Genomic DNA, 27,117 nt, shown 5'->3' with positions numbered 1-27,117 from the left:
ATGTTGTAGTAATTTGGCAGCAAAGCTAACAGAGATTTACTACATCCGATACAAAGCTAACAGAGATTTACTACATCTCTACAATAGAGATTTACTACTACAAGTTTAGGTCAGCATTTAAGTCTCTAGAAACAGTTCAAGCAATTAATATTAATTAACCCTGCGTGAACAGCAGAGAAAGAAATGAAGAAATCCATTGGTCCCTTGCAACATCAAGGAAAACAAAAACAAGTGAAAGATAACACAGTGACCATCTCCTGAGTCAATAAAGAGAAAACAAAATAACTAAGGGGAGAGATGGAGTAATAAAAATTGAGATGGCTGGAAACATTGCCAAGCAGAGGGTCTTTGAAACGGAACAGAAAGATAAACAGCGAGAGTTGGAAATTGAGAGAATGAGAATGGGGTTTGAGGAGAGGGAGAAGCAACGAACATTGGATGCGGAGATACAGGTGGAAAAGTTAAAATTTGAAAGAGAGAAGTTTCATTCTGATGAAACAAGAAAGGACAGAAATGATTTTTTTGTCTTAATTTTGTTTTTAAATATGTTTTCATATTGTATTGTACCCACACCTGTATTTTAATCTGTTTTTATCTTGTTGTACACCACCCTGAGAGCTTGTCGCTAAAGGGCGGTCTAAAAGTGCAATAAATAATAATAATAATAATAATAAGCAGGATTGCTGGCTGGAGCAGGCTAGAAGTATATTTTTCTGTACTGATATACTTTCAAGAACCATTATACATCTCTCTCTCAAAGAGATGATTGATGAAATTTGCCAAATCAGTGCCATTTGTCAAGATCTGCTGGAGAGCAAGGCAACTGTGGACATTTATATGTCAGTACATGGCCTATTAAGTTTTGTTTGTTTAGGAGAGGTGCTTTGGGTATGTTCACAACAGAGGTGAACTTGACAGGAGCATTTTTGTATATTATAGTTCCCTTAAAATGTATCTCTTTTAACGGTTAGTCCGGAGTGCAGGGGAAGAAGACACCCATGCTTACAAGCAGGCATAACACCACAGTAAGAAAGGATGGCAGCCTTATAGTATATAGACAGACACTATTTCTTGCAGTGGTAAGATGGAAATACTCATTGAATAAAGTATTCTGACCAAATCCTATAAGCTACTGTGCAACCATGAAGATGACAGAATATAAAAAGGCAATTACTGTGGGCTCTTAGTGCACAGAAGCTTACTATGCCAGAATAAAATTTCTTAGCATTTAAGGTGGCACAAGCCTGCAGCATACCCCTCTGGATATGACACATTGGCAATGGTTGACACCAGAGATTACACTTTATCATCAAGCAAGGCTGCCATATAATACAGGAAAAAAGATTAGGTGGCAATGATATGTGATGGAGATTGGGATTACTCACCCGAACAATTCTCCTAGAAGTATTTCAGCCCATAGCACTAGTTGTCCTGACACATCCTCGTGGTAGCTTTTATAACGCAACTGAGTACACATGAGGACATCCATCCATCCCAGTTGGCAAGGAGAAGGTATTGCTGTGGATTCATCAGCACAGGCCCATGGACTTGTGGCACTATAGCTACTGTCAAATTCATTAATAGGGGTTATTTCTACCACTCCTCAGATGATGTTACAGATTCAAAACTCCACAGTTTCTATGTTCATTAGAAGATTAAAACCACACAAGCAGCATAAAATGTTAATGCAACCTTTATTATACAGCACAGCACTTCCATGTGTTCCATTGTCCATTAAAACAGACTTTTATTATGGCACTAAATGAAGTCTTGACCCAGAGTCACGTCTCTTAAAAAATACATGTAATGGGGGAAGGGGCTGAAGTGGAGAGTAAACGAGTATAACAGAATACAAGGGAAATATTTGTTCTTAATCATGTCATTTTCCATGTTATTGCACTTTTCCTATACAGTTGGTAAGTTTGTTACCTTTAATACTAATATACATCAGTTTTTAAAAAAAAATAAAAATAGTACAAAAATCTATAGGCATTACAATGGAACCGTACAACTCTTTACTCAGGTTTCTATGTCCCCCAAAAGCCAAGTATGACAGTTGATCATCACTTTAACAGAACCAAAACAAAGGAAGCTTTAGAAATTCAAGAAATGCAGTGCTATTTAAGCCCCTGAGGGAGTTTCAAATGCAGATCTGCTAGTATTAAGATTTAAAAAAACAAGAGAGGACACCTGGCTAAGAGACCAGGAGATACAGGGAAGGCATTATGTACATCTCTAAAATTGAAAGGAGCTCAACACAGAAACACATTAAATAGGGATGCAGTACTGATGTTCCTTCCATAAAAGTCAATTGCCCTACAAGAGCCAAAATTCAAGTAGCTCCTGACACTCCAAACACTATCTGGGAGGAGATGGGCAGAGAGAAGGACTAACAAGACAGAAGTGCTAAAAAAGGTAGAATAGCTTGCTCTTTTAAAACAAGAAGTTAAAAGAGCTTGCATTGTACACAGTCAAGTCACTAGTAGTACTTGAGATGGAGACACAAAAAAATAGTCAGTTGCCAAACAAAAGCTTCTACAATCCACTTCACTAGACAGCAATGTGATAGGCAGCAGCAATGCACTAGCAAGCTGAGGGTAACATTCCAGCATCACAACATGGCAATGTGACATTGCATTCAAGCCTTGCTTCTAGCTCATGCAACTCCTATGTAGTGTTCGTGGCCTTTAGGTTCTGAACAATTTCCAAAGCAGAAATAAGTAGCCTGGCAATGGGTCAGCTTTGAATAGCTCCATCTTTAATCCACCAAATACCAGCACCAGTATGGATGCTTTGATTCCTCCAGCTCTAATTTCTGCAAGTATACTTGTTTTGTAAACTAATTTGATTTATCATGTTTCAAGCACTAAAAAAACTCTTTTGGAGCACCTGCTCTAGCCATCAAGTCTGTAACAACTTGTAAACGTTGCATAATACAGTTCAGTAAACAAAGTTTCATTCCGGGTGTAGAACCAAGTGGGTAATGAAGACTGGATTCTAGTAACCTTTGGGGGTGGGGGGAGAAGAGGTATTTTGCAGAACAAGATACATGTATACGGGCACAACAGTAACTTTTTAGAAAGAACTGGTATTTCCTCACACATTTTTTTCTAATGCTTTCATCAAGTCACTGGAGTAGGATACCAGTGGTAGTTCCTTCACAATTACAATTGACCTGAATACACAGATAGCCACCATAATTCCCACCATGATACCTGGTGGCACCTGTTTGGCCCTATTGCTACCGTGTGAAAATATTTCATGTGTTTAAAATACATGCTTTATTTTTAGACCTCAAGGGTGCTAGTAACATAAGGAAACCATGTAGCATTGCCAATATGAACAGGGTTTTATGTTTTAATAAAGTCAAACACATTTTAACTAGTAGAACTCAACAGTGCAAACTCATCTCATCCCTGTTGTGAGGCATGTCAGGGCCTATGAAATTTGATTCAGAGCTGATCAGCATAATACTTAAAATTTATGCCTAACAGAGGAATGCATGCGTGGTTGTACAATGGGGAAGTGTACAGAGCCAGATGTGTCTGGGGAAGATCTCCCTGGTGGAATTTGACACAATACTTTGACTCAGTTTTTGAAAAGGCACAATGTAAAGAGTAAGGAAGCAGCTACTTCGGAAAAGCTATACAAGCCATTTTCAAATAGAGTTTTATTTATTTTAATTTTACACACACTTTATCTATATTTCCAAAAATACTGACCTAGACCCTCCTAATTCTAACAAGGCCACTAGCCACTGTAGCAGAATAAATAGATATGAAATGAATAACACTGTCAAATGACTGCAATGGTGGCCCAGATAGTACATTAAGTGACATTTCTATGACTTCCTATTTCAGCATGTATGTGTTTTTCTGTGAGCATGGTTGGCAGCTCTTGATGCCCATTTAGTTCAAGTTGCCAGATGCTACAATTTGTGGACAGAAACGTGAATACAGTTTAGACCATCACATAACAATGAATGGCCATTATGTAAAAAGCAATCATTTTAAAAGCACATTTTCAATTTTAATGCACACACAGGAAAGGTTCATCTAGACTGGTCAGTAACATTGCACGGTAACTTTTGTCTCTAGTGGTTTATGTAAACAGGCAAGAGGCTGTAATTCTGCAAGAGGCTGTACAATTGAAACAAGGTACTATATGATGCCTGTTTGAATGGCTTTGTACAACACATACTCAATTATTCTATGAAGATGGAACCAGTGCATGTCTTGTTATGTGAAAGAGGGAAAATGAGGTTTCACCTTTCATTCTCCAAACACATGGAAAAAACATTGGCAACTGGTCTCTTTCCTTACCTATGCCAGTTGCATTCTCCATTTCAGTCTTCACTACTCCTCAAAATATTGTTGTACTAAGAAACTAATTCTTACACAAGTAATGCAAAGGAATCTTTCTGTCAAGGGCATATAGACTACATGGGAAAGAGCCCTTCATTACAGAGGTCTCTGGACTTGTCCTCCCCTTGTGGTCCCTGCAATGGATTCCTAGATCAACACATCCAACACCCCAAAGTAGTAAATGATGAGCAGACATAGCAACCATGCACATCTATGGAATAATGACAGGTCTCTCTTAGGTTCTCTCCAAGGGAATGATTTAAAAATACATAGCTGAAGAAATATTTTAAAATGCCTGTCAATATTAGAATTTAAAACAGTCACTGCCTTTATACTTGGTTCAAAACAAGAAAACTGCTGTAGTTAAAAACATGGCCTGTTAGTTGTCCATTGCATGCAGACAGTAGTTGCTAGCAATTTTTGTTTCTATTTCTATATGTGCAGAGTCTTTTTTGGTGGAGTACCCATCCTGCTGCAAGATGGTAAAAAAATAAAAAAGGCCATCTTTGCTCAGATGTTTCAAGGATTGCTATTAAGCATTTACCAAAAAGAGCTTGGTTCACAAGACAAAGAACAGGTAGCTTATACTTCTTAGGGTATTGCCACTGCAGTGTGGCCTTCCCCTCACGGATGCTTTGATCCCTCCATGTAAACATATCAAGTACTATGAAAGTCGGTATCAGCTTATACCCCTCAGAATCCATCCAAAGGTTAGCTGGATAACCCTCCCTATGAAAGGAATACAACGTTATGCCTTCCAATAATCCACATACATGTGTGAAATTCAGGGAGGATGATATAGGCAGGGAGCAGACTGTAGCTGTAGGTGCAAATGTGCTGGCTGCTAGAGTTCTGAAACACAGTGTTTTTTTCCTTTATTGGAGTCTGAAGAGGATAAGCAAAATCCCTTCCAGACTAAGAAGCCTGAATTCCCCATATTTTTATTTGCTTTTTAATAACGAGGGGAGCACTGGCAACTTGCATTAGTAGTGTGCATTGGAGATAAATGTCCCTGGCTACTGTATGAGATGGAATTTTTGTATCCTCTCACCCAAGCGCCCAATTTGTGACTGGTCTCTTCAGAAAAGCTACCATCTTGAGCTGCCAGTGGCAAGGTGGGAACCAGTGTTCTCATATAACAGAACGGAACAGAACAGTTCTTCCATGGCTTCTTTTTCAAGTAGAGTCATCTAACCCTTTGTTTTGTGCAGAGTTCGACCTGCAAAGCCTGCCCATGATGCTCTGCAGCAATGGCTGGACAATGCCCAGGAGTGGACGCTGAGAAGGGTCCCCATCCCAACAGGCTTCCATCAGCTGCCAACATTCCTCGTCAAAAATCTCAAGGCGTTCAGGACGTACTCCTGGAAAAAGAAGATAATAGAATTATTTGATTGAAAGGGCAAATAATTCCTTTGATCTTAACCTCTTCAGTTTTAACTACAATAGTCAGAGGTATAAGCAGCTTATCTGGCCAGTCTGGAAATAAGCCAGACAAAGTTCCAATATGAACGAGGCTGTGAGCTGATATATATAAATCTTGTTAATATGCATAAATATTGACTTACATAAGGAGTCTATTCAGGTGATAGAGAAGCAGTTTCCATGAGCAGGGTATGGATCACTACTCATGGAAGCTGCTGCTGAAACTAAGAAAGCATCTCCAGCATTAAACTGTTCACATGAGTAGACCACTCACAAGCCAATTCTCATACATTGTAAAAGATCTGTAACTTAAGTATCAGCACTTAGAAACATGTCAAAGCTATAATCCCAAGCACATTTATCTGGAAGCAAGTCCCACTGAACTCTGAATAGGATTGCACTGTTAAGTTGTACTCCTGCTGCTACCTGTCTTTTAATCACATACTATGCACTGTAACTAATTTTCACAACTATCATCTATATGGCAGAGAAGCTTGGTAAGCTTTCAAATAAATATGAACTTCCTCATCTCAAAGAAATGGAAGATCTTGTTTGATTAAGCCTGAAGAGAGGCATGTAATTAAAAGGATGCATTTTAGTAACAAAAAGAACTATGCAGCAGGCTGCACTAATTTAAGTAGCAACCAACAGAACCTATTGCCCAAAGAATGAAGCATGTTTGCAGATTTTCCATGTTCCCACCACTGCAAGTTCTCAAACATTTTAAAGTGTCTTAACATAACTGCTGTTTTAAAAAAACACAAAACATTTAAGCATTAGTCATGCATCCTTTTGAAAGGACTAGAATGCTGTTGCCTCGAAAAAGAGGAAGGCCAAGCAAGAGATGGATTGATTCCATAAAGGAAGCCATAGACCTGAACTTACAAGATCTGAACAGGGTGGTTCATGACAGAGGCTATTAGAGGTCACTGATTCATGTTGTTGTTATGTGCCTTCAAGTCGATTACGACTTATGGCGACCCTATGAATCAGCGACCTCCAAGAGCATCTGTCATGAACCACCCTGCTCAGATCTTGTAAGTTCAGGTCTGTGGCTTCCTTTATGGAATCTATCCATCTCTTGTTTGGCCTTCCTCTTTTTCTACTCCCTGCTGTTTTCTCCAGCATTATTGTCTTTTCTAGTGAATCATGTCTTCTCATGATGTGTCCAAAGTATGATAACCTCAGTTTCATCATTTTAGCTTCTAGTGACAGTTCTGGTTTAATTTGTTCTAACACCCAATTATTTGTCTTTTTCGCAGTCCATGGTATGCGCAAAGCTCTCCTCCAGCACCACATTTCAAATGAGTTGATTTTTCTCTTATCTGCCTTTTTCACTGTCCAACTTTCACATCCATACATAGAGATTGGGAATACCATGGCCTGAATGATCCTGACTTTGGTGTTCAGTGATTCATAGGATCGCCATAAGTCGTAATTGACTTGAAGGCACATAACAACGAAGTTAACAACAGGAGCCTGGTACCACAGACTAAAGGGGCTGCTTCTTCTTCCCCCATTTCTCTCACCCAACTTTATCTGCTTCATGTTTCACCTACTGTGAAAATGCAGGCTCAGCACCAGGAGATCCAAGGACATTAGTACTCCATCACTATCTTACCAGGCTTCTGCAACTGCAGAGGGTGGCGCTAGTGGGATGACTTGTTCACATGGGCTTCGCTCCAAAATCATCTCGACAAAGCAAGCTTTTCTGTGCAAAGTTGCCTCATGATATGTCTGCTACAAAGCAGTTCACCCACATAAAAACCACTGCCTTGGAGCTCTTTGCTCCCTCTTCAGTGTTGTCATCCCAGGAAACATTAGAGATATGAACAGATATTGGGTGCCTCCACACTAGTCTTTTCTGCTGGTAGTGACCCATTTGCACTGCATTGAAGGAGGTTTCTGCAGCTGTTCTGAGTTTCAGGCCTGGCTTTTCAGGCAGCACAGAGATTTGTGGTCAAAAGAAAGGGACCCCGAAGCCCCACAACATGAGCAGAGCTTGTCATTTAGATCAGGAACTTCCGTGTAGTCTCCATCCCTTCACAACACTGCACCATGCCTTGGGTTACAGCCATGCCTACCTCTTCGTACATTGTTCCAAAGGTGATCCTTGCTTGCACATCTCTCAAAAGCCTCCGGTAGCTTCACATATCCTGAACAGATGTACCAGAACAAGATGCCAAATGCATATACATCCACAGAGTTATCATATTTCCCTGTGACAGATGAGCAAGAAATAGTGGTTGAAATCTAGAAATTTATTTCCACTAGATACAAGACTAGCACAATGGAGGGCTCAATTAGGACAAGCTCACATATTTTCAGCAGGACTACTACCCTTACATGCTGCTGCTTCGGACAAAAGTACCTAGGAACATAGGCAGCTGCCTTATACTGAGTCAGACCATTGGTCCATCTAGCTTAATATCATCTACACTGACTGATAGCAGCTCTCCAAGGTTTCAGGCAGGAGTCTCTCCCAGCCCTACCTGGAGATGCTGGGGGTTGAACCTAGGACCTTCTGTATGCAAGGCAGGTGCTGTACCACTGAACTACGGCCCTTCCGTGAAATACATTCAAATGCTCATCTCATACAAGTCCACTGGTTCAAGTGGGAAGTCACCATATCAGTGATGCTCCTCTTGGAACCTGATGGCAATGACAATTACTTCCCATGTGTTCTAGTGGGAAGAGTATTAAGATATTCTTCATGGGCTGTGGCACTTTGACCATCCAGCTACGACAGTCGAAGCAGCTATGCAGAACACAGTGTTTGACTCTGGAGTTTGCCACACAGTTTCTGGACAGGATAAAGGGATTACATTTCCAAATGTTGACATAATGCTAGCACCAAGTTAAGTCATTTCTTCTGTGTGCTCCATTACAATCACCAAGGATCAACACTACGCGAGCCTTTAGTTATAACATTTGATGTCAGTTTGACAGTATAGGCCCAAAGAGGTTTTCTCTGTGGCTATTCCCTCCAATTTAGGGAATTTCCTGTCCCTGAAGACTTGACTGAAGTCCAAGTATGAGCACCTTTTGGAAGTTTTGTTAAGACCTGCTTGTGTTTGAGCCAGACTTTTAACATGATGGCAGCTTTACTTTAGGTTGCCAAGGATTTATGTTTATTGCCCATACCCACCCAGAGTCTTCCCATGTGGCACGCTACAGAATAGAAGGATCTGTTCAGCTATTCCTTTAGTGAAAATTTGTAACAGCACAGAAGTGTAAAAGGACTATACTTTTAATTGGATTCCTGCACTGAGCAGCGGGTTGGACTCGATAGCCTTATACGCCCCTTCCAACTCTACTATTCTATGATTCATCTGACAAAGGAGTGACCCAAAGATACATTATCATCTAAGAATGTTTTGAAGGTAGTTTGTGGGGTCTGGAATCCAACAGCCACCTGTTTCTCTTTGTAGGCAATATGAATACTACAATTCCATTTTATGCCTGCCAAGACAAAGACATCACCTTATATCCTCCAGAGAAATTATCTTAATTTATCATAGTGCAAAAGCCCTGGGATAATGCGTGTATAGGGATGTGGCCTTCAGTGTCACCATGGAGCATGAGGCTAAGTACTGTGTATCTCAGGTTTTTGTTGTGCAGTATAAAACTAAGCATGCTTACTCAGAATTGAGTCCCACTCAGCTCAATGTGCCTTACCTCCTTGAACGTATGCTCCTCCCCACCGGGAGATATATGCATGTGTCTACCAAACTTCATGGCCAAAGCAGCCCTCTAACAGTACATTTGTAGATTTGTCATAGATCTCCCTATTGCCCATTAGCTATGGAGAATCTGAGAACTAGTCTATTAAGATGACAGGTTTACCTGTGAAAAGTTCAGGAGCCATATGGATAGGGGTCCCAACAATACTGCCGGACATCATTGCCTCGGGTTTGCAGAATCCTAGGTCTGTGATTTTAGCTCTATTGTTTTTATCAAGCTGTAAAGGATACAAAATACTCAAACCCAATCCTCAAGACATTAAAAAAGACTAACATGCCATCACTTTTGAAGTATCTTCTACAAACAATCCCAATTGTTAACACATCATTAATGTCTTTGCTGAACCACACTGAAGTTCATCACCTAGCCCAGTTCTTTGGTTCCAACAGTGGCCAGACACATGCTTCCAAAAGTTATTAAAAAATGGAGCACAAAAGTGATCACCAATCCCTATTTTGTTTGTTCCTAGTATACTTTTGGATTACCAGATGCTATCTTGGAGTTTCCTAGTTAATGGTCATGGGTACAACTATTTTTTATGATACTGTAACTGTTTTAAGTAGTCATCTGAACATCATCACATCTTGGTATGTCCTTTGTCTGTCCTGAACTAATCCATTTCATTGGAAGGGCCATTACAGACAGCTGTTAACTACTCTAGTCAATTTTACACCCTGACTGAGCGCTGATTTTTCTCCTGAGTTTAGGAACACATTACTGTGGATACTATGTCAATTAGGTATGGTTGTTTACTTTATAAGAAAAATTGGCTCAGTTGTATGAAGGCCAGACATTCCTGTGTTTCTTCTCCAGCACTTGAGTCTGTACTCTTGGACCATTCTGTCTCTACTTTTTTTTAGTTTTCTAAATCCAGAGAAGTATAGGTTTTGTGCTTCACAAAGGCAGAGATCACTTTGTTCATGCCTTTCTCCCCTTTTTAAAAAAAGTGGTTCTTGCATTTTTTTATTATAATAAAGCAGACATGCATTATCAGGGAATGGCTTGAACAAGGCTATTATTTATCTACAAATGTCTCATTTCATTTCAGCAATCAGAAAAAAGTTGAGACAAAAAGCTGTTCCTTACCAATACATTTTTAAGTTTGATGTCTCTGTGAACAAGTCCCTGGCTATGAAGAAATCGAATCCCTTCAACTACATCCAAGGCAATCTGCAATCTTGTCTCCAATGTCAACCCAGCCTGAGGGAAAAGAAAAAAACACCACCTGATTACCAATCTCTTAATGGGATTTGTATCTCAGTTATTAGGCAGTGCTTCTTCCATAACATGGAGAACTCCAACAAAAAGGATCCTTTAGCATTGTGTTCTACCTGAACATTAGGCTCAAGTGAATCAGAGGGTGGTTTTGCTTGTGTCCTATCCCTTTCTACTGAATCATACAGCTCTAGTCCCACAATGATAGCCAGAATCTAGATTTCACCTGTTGCTGACAAAAAATGCAGTACGGCTACGGGTGGGAATAGACCATTTGAAACCTACCAATAATCAGGAACAGTGTCAAGTGAAGAGAACAGAGCTGCCAAGATTTTAAAGTAAAAAGTATCAGAATATACTAGAATTCTAGACTTGGCAAGCCCAGTGCTTATCAACTTGCCTGCCTATGGCTGGCCATTTCACTGCCAAGACAGTAGTTTCTGTATACTCAAGGGACTCCAAGTATGCAGAAGTGTTTGTAAGTGAAAATAAGATTAAAACCCTAAGCCAGCCCAAAGAGGATTAAGCATGCTCAGTGGCCTTCTGGAGCTGTAGGATACTGAGGGTGTCAGATGAGGAAATTGGCCTGCCTGAACCTCTAACAGCTTATAGTAGCCTCCAGGATATCATTTCTGCTTATAACTCTAGAAGCTTAACACACACACCCCCAATAGCAATATAGGGCTACCCAAGTGCTTTAGCACTATATAGCACAGTGGGGAAAGCTTTCAGATGGGTGGAAAATAAAAAAATCTCCCCTCCCATAAAATCCTAAACAGCCTTACAAGGCTGCTATTTCCATGTTGTCTGAAGCACTGAACAGCAGTTGGAGATACTCTGTAATAATTTGTTGAAGGTTGCAGCTGGTCCAAGTACAATGACAAACACATCTGTGCATAGAAATAAGAGAGGAGCTACCAGAAATGGTGAAATATTTATACTGCCAATTTTCCATTTAAGCATTTTGATTCCTCACCTTTAATCCTGTATAGAGATCTCTATGCAATTGCTCCATTATCAGTAGAACAGCAATGCTGGAACCCCCACCATACCCATAATCTATCACGGACCCATGAAGGTCTACCAACCGCTCATGCTTTGGCAAAGACCTAGAGAGAGATGCAGCACAAAAGTCAAGAATAATCAACAGATAATGTTGAACGTTGTAACGCTGCCTGATTTACTTCTCTTTTCTAGATAACAAACAGACATGGCAATTTCCCCCAGTCTCCTGTACTACAAAAACATGCAAGGTACACATAATTTTCAAATGATTCTTCATGCTAACACCATAAATAACTGCAGATAGATATGCAAGATCTGACATTACAAATGTGTAGTCTCAAGCTATAGCATAGACCAGCCTTCCCAAACTGCTGCCCTCCCAGATGTTGTTGGACTACAAGTCTCCTCATCCCTGACCATTTGCATACTGGCTGGGGCTGATGGGAGTTGTAATGCAAATATCTGGAGGGTAACAGGCTGGGGAGGGATGGCATAGATAATTTAATGCTTTAGAGTATAAATACACAGGCTAACAGAATTTTCAAAGCAAGGGTTTTGCTATCAAAAAGGCTTTGCTGGCCTCAGAACAAAAGTTAGCCAGCCTAGTAAACAAACCTAAGTACCACTAGGCTTCAATCTGTCATCCATTCTCTAAAAAGCAGAAATTAGGAACTCAACATCATTGCTTTATTTTATAGAGATCATCATAATTTCAATTTAAGAATTGCACTGGAGGTTCCAAGTAACCCTTTGTGCATACATAAGAGGAATTTGGTGTCAGTCATCAGACTAGATTAACTCATTGCTACAACGTCTAGTTACGTCTACCAGGTTAGTGTATGCTCATTATAGTTAAGAGTTTAATACCACCTACCTCATATAGTGAAACTCAAGTGCAAGGTCATTCCAGTGCTTCTCATCTGGAGGAACAACAGATTTGAGTGCACACGGGAAGTGCCCCCCCCAGGCATTACACAAGTACACCACTCCATATTGCCCTCGGCCCAGCTCACGGCCCAGCTTTGGTTTACCTGAAACATAAACATCTCTTTATCAAACTGTTTTCTGTGTTCCTCCTGTCTTCCTCAGGATTCATTCCCTTGAGTAATACATGTCTGAAATAGTACAGAATTTCCATTTTGGGAGAGTCTCAGTGTTTAAATTAGGACCACTGGAATTTAATACTAATAAAATGCCAGGTTAAGAATCCCTCCTCACTTTTTATATTTGGATTTTTATTAGCTCCTGGTTTTATTTGTTTTATTGTTTCTGCTTTTATTATTGTTTCACTTATGGCATTTAAATTGTTAGCCACCCTCAAACTTGGTAAAAATGAAGGATCTAAATCCATAAATAAAGTTTCAGTTCTTGTTCTGCATGATCTTTAATTTAAACAATAGCATTCATCTAGCCTACTATTAACTATAGCATTAAGCTAGCCTACTATTGATGCCAGAAACATCTTAGTTAACTAGAATTTATTTTTACAAGTAGTGTTTAGAAGTTCACATTTAGGACTAATTTAACACATTAAACACTTGCAGTGGCAAGACTGCTCACTGGGGCATGGTATCACCAACATGTCACCCCGCTGCTGAAAGAATTGCACTGGCTGCCCATTTGCTACCAGGCCAAGTTCAAGGTTCTAGTTTTGGTGTATAAAGCCCTATACAGCTTGGGACCAGGATACCTGACTATACAGCTTGGGACCAGGATACCTGAAAGACTGTCTTATCTCTTATATACCCAGCCAATCACTGCGCTCTGCAGGTGAGGGCCTCCTGCAGATACCATCTTATCAGGAAGTCCGTTCTGCACAACATAGGAAACGGACCTTTAGTGTGGTGGCACTTACCCTGTGGAACTCCCTCCCTTTAAATATTAGACAGGCACCATCTCTGTTATCTTTTCGGCGCCTATTGAAGATCTTCCTCTTTCAACAAGCCTTTTAAGTTGAGTCCTTATCCCAGTCTGCTTCTGTGTTGGAATTGCTTTTTAATATGCTTTTAAACCTTTTTTAAAAAAACAATGTTTTTAACCTTTTTAAAAAAAAAATTCTTCAAAGCATTAAAAAAAATGTATTTAAAATTGTTTTGTTTTAATGTATTTTAATGTCAGTTTTATGATGTTTTAAAGCGTTTTTAGTGCTTTTGTTTGCTGCCTTGGACTCCTGCTAAGAGGAAGTGCTGGATATAAATCAAATAATAAATACATAACAAATAATGTGTCAAGAATCGATCCAACATACAGCTCTTTCTGAATCCCTTTTCTGTCCAGGTGCTTTGAGAAATCTCTTTAATAAATCCTGGAAAGCATGGCACTGGGTGAAGGGGGTCTATCCTAGTTTTCCTGGACCACAGTAATACCCCAATACCTTAATTTATTTTTGCCCACTGGGCAATAGCTTCTTTGCCATGAACCTAGATAAACAGCACTGCCCTCCACAGCTTGCTCCATATTTAATTTTCAGTAAATAACTGAATAACGAACTCCAATTCAGCATCCAATTAGCAGTTATGTAAATTTTAGAAAGAAAGAAAGAAAGAAAGAAAGACTTAGATGTTCCTACACCACATTAGGATCACTGCATGGGGAGAGGGAACTTTCACAACATTGTCAATGGTCAGGGACGATGGGAGTTGTAGTCCAAACACATCTGAAGAGCACCAGGATTGGTAAGGATGGTCTAACTCTATACCATGTAATCAAAAAGCAGCATCCACCTGTATTCTTGGAAAAAGAAGTTCCTGAGAAAATTCAGAAGAGTCATCTATAAAATGAAAGAAACCGGCAGGACAATGCTCACCATGTAACAAAACATCCTGCAAGGACCTGCTTTCCAGTGAGAGGCGGGCAAGCCGAGGAGCATGGTCTTTTCGCACTTTCAACCAAAGATCTTCTGTTTTCTCCAGCCTGCCTGAGTGGCCAGCCTCCAGCTAACAAGACATAAGGCCAAATTTAAGGTTTTGATATCCTGCAGGTCAAATTTTCAAATTCACTCTCCATTTCCATTTTGCTAAAGAATTAAAGAGGATCCCAGTTTAAAATAGTGGTTTGGTAGAATATTTGTTTCCATGGGTTAGCCCAAGGAGAACCTGCTGGGCTATATTCTCTTTCCCAAGCTTTGCTTCTCTCTAGGAAATCCTACATAACATTTTCTTCTTCTGAAAAAAAATCTATCAACTACATGGTTTTCTTCCCTAGGATGTTCATATTATTATTTGAACATGAATTTTTGAATTCTCCATTTGAGATCCAAACCAACTGTACTATAAAAACTGCAAGCAGGCCTTTTTGCACCCAACACTACAGCACAAAATGGTCACAGAGACAAAGTGGCTAAAAAGAGTACAATAGCGTTACCAGAAGAGGTAGAGGGGGAATTCAACTCACCCTTCTGTCTCATAATTTCCCACCCTGGGGAATACTATATAAGTAACAAAGTAATTACCAGGGATCATCAACTGCTTTTAAAGCCACCGCATTGGTCCTTTGAAATTGTCATTACAAGCGGTATTCAACTAACTTGTTTCATCAGCCCAAGGATTTCCAGAAGCAATGGAATAGAACACCCCCTGTGCACCCTGAGCCCTCCCCAAATCTGCTCTGAAGGGTTGGGGGATTCCCTAGAACAGATTTAGGGGGTACACAGGGGAGGAAAGGGGAAAAATCATGTTGTGCTAGCAGTAATATTTGTGCCAATGGGGTGCTGACTTAGTGTTGTGTTGCATACAGCCCTCTATTCCGTGCTTGCTTGCCTGTCACCAGTCATTTTCAAGAAAGGAGGTACTGTTTAGACCAGGCGTGAGGAACCTTTGTCCCTCCAGATGTTTAACTATAACTCCCATTATCCCTGGCCATTGGCCATGCTTGCTGGGGCTAGTTCAACAACAGCTACAGGGACAAAGGTTCCGCACATCTGGTTTAAATCCTTAACATCAAGGTTTTACAAGAATAATCTGTCACCCTGGAAATATTGCATATAATTAATATTTGCTCAGGTTTATCCATTCCATGTTAAATTAGATTATCTCAGACCTACAGGAGACTGCTGTGCTTTTTTATAGCTATTTCGGCCAGTCTTAAAAGGGTTGGGAAAGACAAGATAGGGCCTGGTTGTAACTTTTAGTGGAAAGGAATGGCATGAGGGTAGGCAGGCTTGACTTGCTAATTATTTAACAATCATTGCTACATTTGATGGAAAGAGAACTGCAATAAATAAGGATCAAACTGACCTGCCGCAAGGAAGCTGCAAAAGCTTCATGAGAACTGTTTAGTCTTGTCCGGAACTGGCTACAGATGCTCTTGGCCAACCTTGATGCACTAAGACTCTCAATAGCATCCTGAGCTACTTTCCTTTTCCACTCTGTGCTGATAGCTGGTGGGCTCACCCAAGTAATCCGTTGTATTATCTAAAGCAGCAGAAGACATACATCTCGTTGTCAAAATTAAAAAATATATACTTTCAGGTTCACCTCCACTGGATCCAACATTGGGCAAGGGGGCACCCACTCACCTGATGGAACTTCTACTCCCTCCAGAGTTCATTGTGTGCCCCAAAAGCTGCTCTGAAAGGTTAGGAGACCCTCTAGAGCAGATTTCAGTGTCTGTATAGGAAGAATTAAAAATGAAAGCCCTGTTGTGCAAGCAGATTTCTGTTACGCAAGTGGGTGAACATCACCAGATGTCACTCATCATGCTGGCCAAAATCAAAGAAATCAGAATGATGGGGAGCAGGTGCATGAGAATATAAATAGTTTGCAACTTACCCACCGTACTGTAACATTGTCTCTTCCATACAGCTAGCTCTTATTCCATCGTGACTGTGGACATTGCTAAGCAGCATCTGATTTTGCTTTCCCCCCTCTCCCCTCCCTAACCCTTTTCCCTTTTTTGTGTTTAGTCTGTAAGGCTGTAGGCAGCTTTGTTTTAATGGATTGTACGCTAGTTGCTCTGGGAGCACTTTTGGCTGAAGAATGTGGTACAATGCTCTAAATATCATCCAGATACTCACGCCACAGCCTGATTTGTTTTAAATTGCTTTTAATTTTTTTAAATTGCGTTTTTAAATTGTTTTTGTGTTTTAAAATTTGTATATTTGTTTTTATTGTTTTTAATTTCTATAAATCGCCCAGAGATCTTCAGCTATGGGGCAGTATATAAATGTAATAAATAAATAAATAAATTTGTAAAATGGTACTACTTACAATAACCAAATGGAATGGAAACAGTTCAATGGCAGGAGACACCTGATGGAGCTGATCATTCAGCAAAACTGATGGAATGAGCCCTGCTTCCCATCTCACCCACTTAGGCAGCTTGCTAGAACGGCTGCTACAAGGTGACAGCTGACGGAGGAGCCAGCTCAATGGATGATATGGACAGAGGCAGAGCTACCAAAAATAGTGTCATTATGGTTACTATGAGAAAGCTTTTCCTATCAAAATATTTAATACCTGCTTGATTTGTTCCCACAACATTCTGGATACTGTTGAACCGGAGTGAAAAGTGATTTCAACATTGTAGGCTGCGTTCAGTATCTGTAAGCAGAAAATACATTAAAAACACAATGAAAACTGAAATAATTCCATACCTTAATAGCTAGATAGATACCTTAAGAAACAAAAATACCTTGATAGATACCTTGTTATCTATCTAGAAACCTAACTGCAATGAACTCAAGTTCTTTCCTACAATTACAACTTAAAGAAGGCATGTGTTGGGACTCATAATACAAAAGAATTCAATTATTTTCCTGATTTACTTTATTATCTCTGATTACAGGTTACAGCCAGCATCCTAGAAAGAGATATGTAAAACTAGCCCAGTAATTTTGTATTACTTTACCTGTTTTAGGTAGTTGCTTGTAATATGCACTGTAACATCTTGCTGAGATTTCTCCAGACTCTTCAGACATCTTTCCAGAGTCCCTACAAAGCTCTCCCGCAGGTAGTCCACAGAACTTATCAACTTGTTAGCAACTGCTTGGTTTAACCGTGAAATTATCAGTTCTTGAATTTGCTTAATGCAACAGTTAACATCTCTGGAACTAATAGGCTCTCCATTCTCAGGAATTATAATATCTAGAGGGAATGAGAGAATATTCAAGTTATATTTCTTTTCTAACATCACAATCCCAGCATATTAGCAGCCATCCAAAACTAGTGCAAAATAAATTTAGTAACTAGGGTACAATGTAAGCCTTTTAAAGCACTAGCTGGCCTGGTTTGGTTCTGAAACATTCAGACAAAGTGTTATATTCAAAATAGTGCTAAGTCACTGTTATGTCAGCACAAGGATTTCCACTTGCACAAGAGGAATTCCCCACTCTACTCCCCATACACACCCCATAAATCTCTTCTAGGGTTTTCCCCAGCCCTCCAGAGCAGATATGAGGAGGGCGCAGGGCATGCACAAGGGAAGGAAACAGAGGAAACTAGAGTTGCACAAGCAGTAATCCTTGCATTGGCAGCATGCGTTTCTTGGATACCACCCAAATTAGGCACTTTGCTCCCTTGATGTCAATAGGGAGCTAACCATTTGCTTAACTCCTTCCAATTTAGTTCAGTGTGACAAGTTGTAATCCTATACCTGGAAGTAAGCCCCAATGGATGCAGGATGACTCACCTCTGAGTAGATATGGCTATTCAAGTGTTTACAACGTGGCTGGAACATGCTCTTGACTGCAGTTATAAAACTGTATTCAAGTGTTTATAGATTTCAAGACAGACTAACCTTGTTCACTTGGATACAAGTATCGGCAAAGTGTAAATATTTTAGCTAAACATTAGGTCACTCTATGCTAACATTGTTTACAGATTACGAAAAAATCTGGGAAAGAATTTCACTACACAAGAGCTTGCTCAGAGTTGAAGTGTATGAACACAGCAGGTGAAAGATGACTAAAGCAGAGGTGGCTACAACTCTGTATTTTACAAGAAAAGAATGAAGTCAGAGACTCCAGAATCTATTTTCATTTCTGATGCTGAAAAAATAATTCCCTATAAGCTTATTGAAATCACTGCACACAGATCACTACTCACCTCCACTCTGTTCACCGCCCAGAGAGCTATTGCTAGTCGGGCAGTATATAAATTTAATAAATAAATAAATAAATAAAACTACCTTAAAACAGTAAAGTTATACCTATATAGAACTTTAGCACAGAAAAAAATATCTGGCTTAGACATGTCTACAGAAATGGATAGCATGCTAGAGCGACAGAGGAAATCTTATTTAGAAAGCTATACCTCTTGCATTTTAGATACCCTTTACAGTTACTGCAATGGTTATTCATGCTTCTCTCTCTCTCCCTCCTCCCTCCTTCTCTCTATATGAGAGGCTTCCACCCCTGTAGTTCATTCCTAATGCACCTCACAAGGGACAGACATCAGTTGCATGTTATGTAAACATGCTGTCAAGGCAAACTATTTGGGTTAATGTTTTTATATCTGGGCCAGTGTAGAAACAATCATGAATGAGACCAACACCTTTGCCAGTAAACAAAGATCCTTTTTACAGGTGCTTTTTTAAAAAAAAGGTGAGACAGAAAGTCAGGCACTTGTTGGTCCCTTTTGGTTTTTCTGTAAGTTACCTTTGAATTCCATATTAGCAGCATCTTCCAGCAGCTCCTCTTTCATGTTATTGAGAGTCTCAATAATCATATCCTTCATTTCCTCTTGTTTGCGGTTGGCAATGCTCATCAGAGATTCATACAGCTCGTTCTCTTTTTTCCGTGTGTACTCCAGGCGCTTTGGAGTGATCTGAAGGTCTCTTTGCATATCGAAGGCTTGGTTGATGAAAATGTCCAGGCAACGGCAGTGTACTATGTTCAAGATGGTGGCTGCATCCACCAAACGCTGCTGCAGCACCTGTTTGGAGAAAGTGCTAAGCAGACGGATCTTATCCGAATGTTCCACCAGCATGCTCTGGGCTTTGGCATCAGAGCTAGGAGCTCCACAACTGCAATGGTTGGTACTAAGATAGTCCAAATCTAACAGCTGCCGGTAAAGAGATGACTTTTCATTCTCTGCATTTTGAGGGGATATTAGTTCAGCCCCCAAATCTGGCACTTTGAAAAAGAAGATAGGCAGGGAGAATTTCTCTTTAATCTCTTGCAGTTCATTCACATCCAGGGTTGAGAGTTCTGCCTCACTGATGGCAAATGTGATGACTGGAAGAACATGGTTCACGTATTCTCCCAAAGTGACTTCTGCTGACTGAAATCCCCGACACGGAGCTACCACAATATCCACTTCCTAAAGATAGCAAAAGCATTAAAAGTTTGACATTAAGCCTATGGCATCTGTAAATCAGTTCAATGCAGGACCCTATATATTTACATATGGCAGTCAGGTTAGAAGTGGTTGCATAGAGTAGAGCAGCCAGAGTGAAGCCATGATGAATTAAGATGGAAGACAATTTCATGCTGTGTGTGTCACTTTTTGCTGAAGGCTGCTTGCAGTTTTGTGAACATTGCACTTTGGTATGAAGTTGGTATGAAGCTGCTGGACAGCCAAAACACTAAGAGAAAGACTAACATGTGTGTGTTGAGCTGACACTATGCAAAAGGGCACTGCTTGGATAATAACTGGTGCAAGGGTCTCAGGTACTCATTTTATCTCCCTCCCAGACAGATTATGGTAATTCATGGTCTATGTATTTTGGGGGTCCAGCTTCTATTATTGAAATTCATGTCCAGTTATTCGATAATTCCAACCTCCTGATCCAAGTTTGCTGGGTGATACAAAGGGATGTATTTACATTTCAGAAAAAAGCTTTTTCTTGTGGGGGGAGATTGCCTTTGGATGATTTTATCTTCTTTTCTTGCTGCTATCTGCTCTGCCCTACTTTCATGTGCTTTGCCAAGCTGAAGGTTTCAGGCCTACCCACAAATAGGTAACTATGTCTTTCTTTAATATTCTAGGAAACTTATAGTAATAATATAAAAGTAGTGGGCTGGAGGGAGTTTAGGATGAAAATATGATTTATTCTGTTAATTCATATCTTTATTGTTTTAATTAATTAGCTTATGCAACAGTATATATATCACATCACTTTAAGATATTTTCTAAGTTACTTTAAGTTGCTGTTATTTTATTTTGTTCCATCATTTATTATTGTAATGTCTTTTCATTACAAAATCTAATTCTTATGAACTTTACACCTTCAATTAACTGGTGTATTAGTTTAAATTATAATTTGGAGTTTGTGGTTTTTAGTAATAGATTGTAATAGATTTCCTCCTTGTTCCACCAGGTTGTTGCTGAGCAAGTAGAACCAGGATGATAAATCAATGAAGGTTGATGCATAGGCCAAAGTTTGGCAGTGTATGCATGGGCCTTGATTGGATTCCCTAATTTAGAATCTTGAATCTTATGATCAGCATCTTGAGCTTTGCAATTGGCATTCTATCCTCTCCCCATCCACAGCAAGAACGCTTGCACCTTCTTTCAAAAGGAATGTGAAAAAGATGCACATCGCCCAAGAGATTTTTTTAGAAGTTTATTGTTGTTATGTGCCTTCAACTTATGGCGACCCTATGAATCAGCGACCTCCAAGAGCATCTGTCATGAACCACCCTGTTCAGATCTTGTAAGTTCAGGTCTGTGGCTTCCTTTATGGAATCGATCCATCTCTTGTTTGGCCTTCCTCTTTTTCTACTTTTTAGAAGTAGTTTATAGAATTCTTCTAAATGAAAATAAAATACCCAGCTCCCCAACTGAGTGCCCTCAAGATGTTTTGGATTCCAAGCTCCCATCCGCCCCAGCTAGTATGGCCTATTGTGGGTTAAAAATCCAATCATCCTTGACATCACCAGGGTCAGTATGGCTGTTGTAGGGCATTTTAAAAAAAAACTGTGTATAAGGACCTTTTTTCCTTCCCTGATTTTTTTTTAAAAGGGTCTAGGCACAGTACTGCAGGAAATACCAAACACTAAAGTTAGGCCTAGTTTTTAATGAGGTTATAAGCCTTCACATGGTCTATACCACTTCAGACTGCAGGAGAGGGGTTCCTCTGCAGCACATTATCCCAAGCATCTGCTTTTCTATACAGAGGAAATTTCAGTATAGAAAACAGCAATCTGAGCCTCCATTTGCAGCCTGAACTGGTACAACCCGGATACAGGTTTACTGTTATGGAAACCTGTTTAAACAGATAAGCTGATGAAGGCATTAGAAACAGACATTTCAGTGAGAATTGGGTCATCTTCTGTCCTTAAATTCAAGTACTGGCCAGGTCTATAACTTTTAAATCCACTCTGATGACTCCTGTTCAATTAAGCTCATTGTATCATTCATTCATGTTCTGTAAACTTCCTTGTGCACCTTTGAGTGTTTTTTTTTACAAATATGTGAACAGCAAAGTATTGCAATAGCTACTGAAGTGCCCTCCCTGAATTGCCTAATATTTGCTCAACCTTTAGAGATATTGTATTATTTTACAACAATTAATCATACACATTCACAGTCAGCTTTTTCAGTGTTTTGCTTCCCAGCAGAAACCAGGACCATGCTACACATTTTTTTACATTGTCACAACCTCTAGTCCAGACTTTTTTCAATATTGTGGAGAAGAAGAGGACCAATAACAAATTTTGTAAAAAAATATACTATATGCTAAGAATTATACACAAATCATATCAGTGGTGGCCAAGTATCCATGACACTTTTATAGAACTGGCATCCTTGTGCCTGAATGTACTTCAGAGGGAATTTCTGCCTCAAATAGCATCATTACTTCTTAGGCCAGCTTGCAGCCTTAAATTACCCTAGGCAGATGAATTGGTACAGACATTAGAAACATCAGGAGGCATTTCAGAGCAAGTGTTTTTTTTTAAGAACTCATGGTTTCTGGAGCATTAATCTGTTCAATACCAATTAAAGATCAAACATCTTGATTCTCCCAGAAAACTTCCAAAGTTATAGCCAAGGTACAAGTAAGATCTGTCAACAGGTGACAAGACCATTCTGGTAAAAGTGATAAAGCCACTTCCAATTCCCTACTAGGCTTAATTTAAAATAAAAAAACCTAGCTAGTTTCAACTATTTAGTGCATTTCCAAGTCCTCCCAAATTCCCTTTCCATAACTCCCAAAACAAACACTTAACATCAGTTTGCCAGTTATGACTATCATGAGACTCCCAAGCATGGAAACACAAAAACTGATGTGGTCAGACAAGAGTGCAAGTTGAGAGCAAAGTTGGATATGCAACTGAACATTCACCATGAGAGATGACTCACACTGATGTCAGTAAACAAAGGAGGAAACCAATGCTGTCTCTAGGAGACGTAAAGGAGGGAAAAGTTAGAAAAGATATATCTCAGTAAGAACAACTAATCTGGCTTGGGCAACAGTTAATGCCCTGCTGCTGGGTATTTTTTGCTAGATAGCCTTTATCAGTGATTTCCTTCTACTTTCTGCATCTACTCACAAAAGACAGCAGAGATGTTATGCAAGAAGATTCACCTTTAACAATAAGCCCTTGAAGCTGGAAGCTCATTTTTGCAAGTGACCTTTCAGATTCTCTTCATTTCACAGAAGTGGTGTGGGTCAATAATAATATTTAAACATTTAATATTTGAAAACATTTGTTTTTAGATGCAATACTCATGTCATAGCAGAGGCAAAGTTACATTATGTCTGCATTAACAAAACACTGAAGGTGGGGAAAGAGAAGCCAACTTGAGAGGATACTATGTTCAGCTGGATCAAAATCTTTTGAGATGTTTTTACCAAACATTTCAAGTTTGCTCTTTTGTGGCACTGTTTTGCTCATACATACTTAGTAATACAATATAACAGAAAAATTGTCACAAAAATTAAAGGTAGCTGCTGGGATTAAAAAAGGACATCTTTACAAAATGTTGGCAGCAATTTATTTTGTACGCTGCATAGGCAGGGAGAGGTAGACAAGTTCCAGCCCCTTTTGTAAAATTTTGGGCTGCATGATTATGGTTGATAATCACTGGCTTTCAGAACTTTCCCTGGATATATAGATGTATATGTCTTGTGAGTAATCAGAGTTTAGAACAAGGTGTGGGGGATATACGAAGACTGCAATGCTTTTTTGATTGTGAGTTAAAAAAATAGTAATACAAAAAGGAAGAGAGGTATAAAAGAAATGAAGGAACTGAAAGCTGTGGCTAACTGTATGCTGTAATTCTAAAATTAACTCATAGTTAACCAGGAGTGGAATGCAGTGCCGAACAAACTCACAAAACAATATGAGTGAGATCCATCCACCTCTAATCCTCATATGATGTATTTCTGCCCCTACGTGAACACAGATTAAGATTCCCCTAAACACTAATTCCCTCTTTCTCCACTTCAATACAGGATTAGAAGATATTTTGGATTTAGATAACTGTGGGAGTTCCCGATTTAGGTATTACTGTAGGGAATGGGGAGGGAATCAGGACCACTGGTTAGCAACATCCTAAGCAACTTTAGATTTCGGCATCAGGAGTCTATTTAAAGAGAAACTGCTTTTTGTGCACATGCTATTTAGGACACATTCACACACCACAATAACTTTACAGACAAGCTTTTTCATCATCCCTCTTCCTTCCACAATAATCTTGTGTTACTTGGTTTAAAGGAATGTCCTTTGCACCCACAAAGAACAGAACACACACCTCAGCCTGCTAGGTGAACTGCGCTACTTGAAACAGAGCAGATGTTTGCCTACTTCTCTAAGAATGATCTGCAAGACATTATCTGTTCAGGTTTCTAAAGAATTTACTTTCTCATAACCAAGTGGGAATAATTGATCTGTGATTCCCATCAGGGCTGGGATGCACATTGCATCAGCTGTCCCTAGAGTAAGTCTTTTTAGTCTGATGTGTAGAATTTATGTAAAGTCATATGAGAGGCTATGAGTTTGGACTTTGTTTGTACTAGGTATAAATTTAATAAATTTCAAATGTAGCTGTTGAGTCAAATACCCAAAATTGCTTTTAAAAATCTTGAGGTTTAACACAGAGCTAAAACCTTCAGCAGACCTGAAGATAAAAGACGTTATCCCGGAAGTCCAGTTCTCTTCATGTCAGCAATGCTCAAAAGCCCATATTTAAGTTATGGGCCTACCAATAGCTCAATGTTTCAGTCATTTCATCTTACCCCAGATGGGGTCAGAACATGTCCATGACATTTTTCTTACACAGATGTACTGTTATGTAGAAATGTACATGTGAATCACACACATCTTTGCACCTAAGCATAGACATGTGATGCGTCCTTCCCTGGCTCTCCCTGTCAGGTTCCTACCTGCTCGTGGTTACTGCCTGTCTCTAGGCACCACCAGGGACTCCACCAGTCCGGACCGCACTCTCTTATGGTTTACCTATCCCCGCTCTGGTCTGTGAAACCCCAGCCAAGGATCAGGCCTTTGGTAAACCAAATTAAGTATTTATTACAGATAACAAAGCTAACAAGATTAACAAGATTTCTTCTTAAGGCACATAAGCATATGGTTTTACTCAATACTAATCTGAACTCCACCCCCCTCCTTCTTCACTCTCTCCTGGGAAACAACTCTCTCAAACCCCACCAAGCAATCCACTCTTTCTCTTCTCCCCCCCATTCCACTCTCACTCTTCCTTTTATACATTCAGCCATTTTAAACACTCAGCCAATCATCTCACATTCTACTGCCCATTCACTCCCCCTCTTTCACTCCACTTACCATGTATCTTCTAAAACAACAACACTTACCATATATACATTAATATAGGAACATTTGGAAACAGCACCTTGGATAGTCAGGCTCCCGATAGTGGATCTATTAGCCCAGTGATTCCGAATGTGGGTGGTAGCGCCCGCCTGGGGGGCATTACAGCTTTTCAGGGGGGCGTTGGCATGACTACAAACTTTAGGGGGGCGTTTGGGTTCATTAGGGGGGCACTGACATTTGGCGGTCTGATGCGACAGTTGAAGCATTTAAGTTTAATTTTATTTAATAAACAAATCATTAATTTTTAAACTGTTTGTCCCCAGTTACAATGTATTTAATAGTCTCAATTCATGGAAATAACACTATAAATAGTGTGTGCTCTTTAGTAAAGAAATTCTGAATAGCGGCCAGTGTCATATCAAGGAATGGGGATATTAGCCACGCCCCGGCACTAGATAACGTTCCGATGCTGTCTTGAGGGATGTTGGAACCAATCATGAGAGAGTGTTTGATAAGCTGGGTGTATTGGCAGAGGGCGCATTCTTCCAACGGATGAGTGCCGTGTGCAAATGGGTGATGCAGTCAGTTATTCACTGGTTTTCTTCAGGAATGGGACACACTCGCTACCCATTGTTTCTGTGATGTTTAAATGAACTTGTTTAATGAACAATGCCGGTAAACTGAATGAGTTTGTTGTTAAGTAACACCATGTATTCTATTGGTTCATACTGTGTGGACTTAATTAGTTTTTGCTTATGTTTTTAGGATTTGTGAAATAAGAAACAACTCCTATATCTACAATTTGTTTTTGTGTGTATTTTATGGATTTATATACTTCAGATATTGTGAAGTTAGCCAAAACTCATCAAGCTCAAGGATCACACTAGTATTTTATAATAAATCTCATTTTATTTACTTTTCTATAACTATGTATGTTTATTAATAAATCATACTAAGAATTCAATGTGTAATATAAGTGCAATAAAAAGGCATGATAAAAACTATCAGTAATAATCACTGAAAATACCTTTTATGCATTACTCATATTTTAAGGGAAGAATAGGAAGCATTGGCATATACTTAATCTGAGGGGGGCATTGGACACAAAAAGATTTTGCAAAGGGGCATTGGGTCGAAAAAGGGTTGGTAATGCTGTATTAGCCCAAAACTCATAATAGGCAAGGATTCCAATTTCTAGTGACTAGGTTAAATTAGCTCTTTCCTTTTACAAGAAAAATCCCTGCATAAGTTTGAATGTCCGGAGACCAGGCTAATAAATCATCTGGTTTGCTCTGCCGAGTACCGAAATGTATGGGACAAAAAAGAGAGGAAGACAGGGTTATTCTGATGCAACCATCTTTGCAGCAGAAATTTATGAGGATGTGCAAATAACCCATGGAGTGTGAAGGCACAAGTTTTGGCCTATAGTAAAACCAAAAGCTTTGGGTTGTGGCTCGGCTTTTGCATCTTGGGGCAGGAAAAACCAAGGCCACAACAAGGTGCAGTGTTTGTTCTCATTTCTCTTGCAACTTGTGTCTACTTATTTTTCCATGTAACTGTTCTTTATAAGCTTTCCTCTGAGTCGCAACTTGCTATTAATTGGGACTTGTATACTTAAGGACTGAGAAACAGATGTGGCCAGTCAAAGGGGTGTCTCAACTCACCACATGAGCAGCGATCCACTCCAGTTCT

At 39.6% G+C, this 27,117-nt stretch overlaps 1 protein-coding gene across 1 annotated transcript in view; it reads right to left on the bottom strand.

Moving 5' to 3' along the window:
• Positions 1-1,692: 1,692 nt before the first annotated feature.
• Positions 1,693-27,117, bottom strand: part of DSTYK (dual serine/threonine and tyrosine protein kinase) — a 77,139-nt gene continuing 51,714 nt past the window's right edge. Inside the window, exons 3-13 of the mRNA XM_061632172.1 lie at positions 19,345-20,008; positions 17,598-17,833; positions 17,207-17,290; positions 15,986-16,162; positions 14,557-14,686; positions 12,625-12,781; positions 11,722-11,854; positions 10,617-10,730; positions 9,633-9,747; positions 7,871-8,005; positions 1,693-5,725 (exon numbers count right to left, since the gene is read on the bottom strand). Of these exons, the coding sequence (XP_061488156.1) occupies positions 5,541-5,725; positions 7,871-8,005; positions 9,633-9,747; positions 10,617-10,730; positions 11,722-11,854; positions 12,625-12,781; positions 14,557-14,686; positions 15,986-16,162; positions 17,207-17,290; positions 17,598-17,833; positions 19,345-20,008 (2,130 nt within the window). The 3' untranslated portion in view covers positions 1,693-5,540. The remainder of the gene's footprint in view (positions 5,726-7,870; positions 8,006-9,632; positions 9,748-10,616; positions 10,731-11,721; positions 11,855-12,624; positions 12,782-14,556; positions 14,687-15,985; positions 16,163-17,206; positions 17,291-17,597; positions 17,834-19,344; positions 20,009-27,117) is intronic.

Source organism: Rhineura floridana, chromosome 6 (genome assembly GCF_030035675.1).
Source record: "Rhineura floridana isolate rRhiFlo1 chromosome 6, rRhiFlo1.hap2, whole genome shotgun sequence".
Lineage (NCBI taxonomy): Eukaryota > Metazoa > Chordata > Lepidosauria > Squamata > Rhineuridae > Rhineura > Rhineura floridana.
This window is presented reverse-complemented; position numbering and strand designations above follow the sequence as displayed.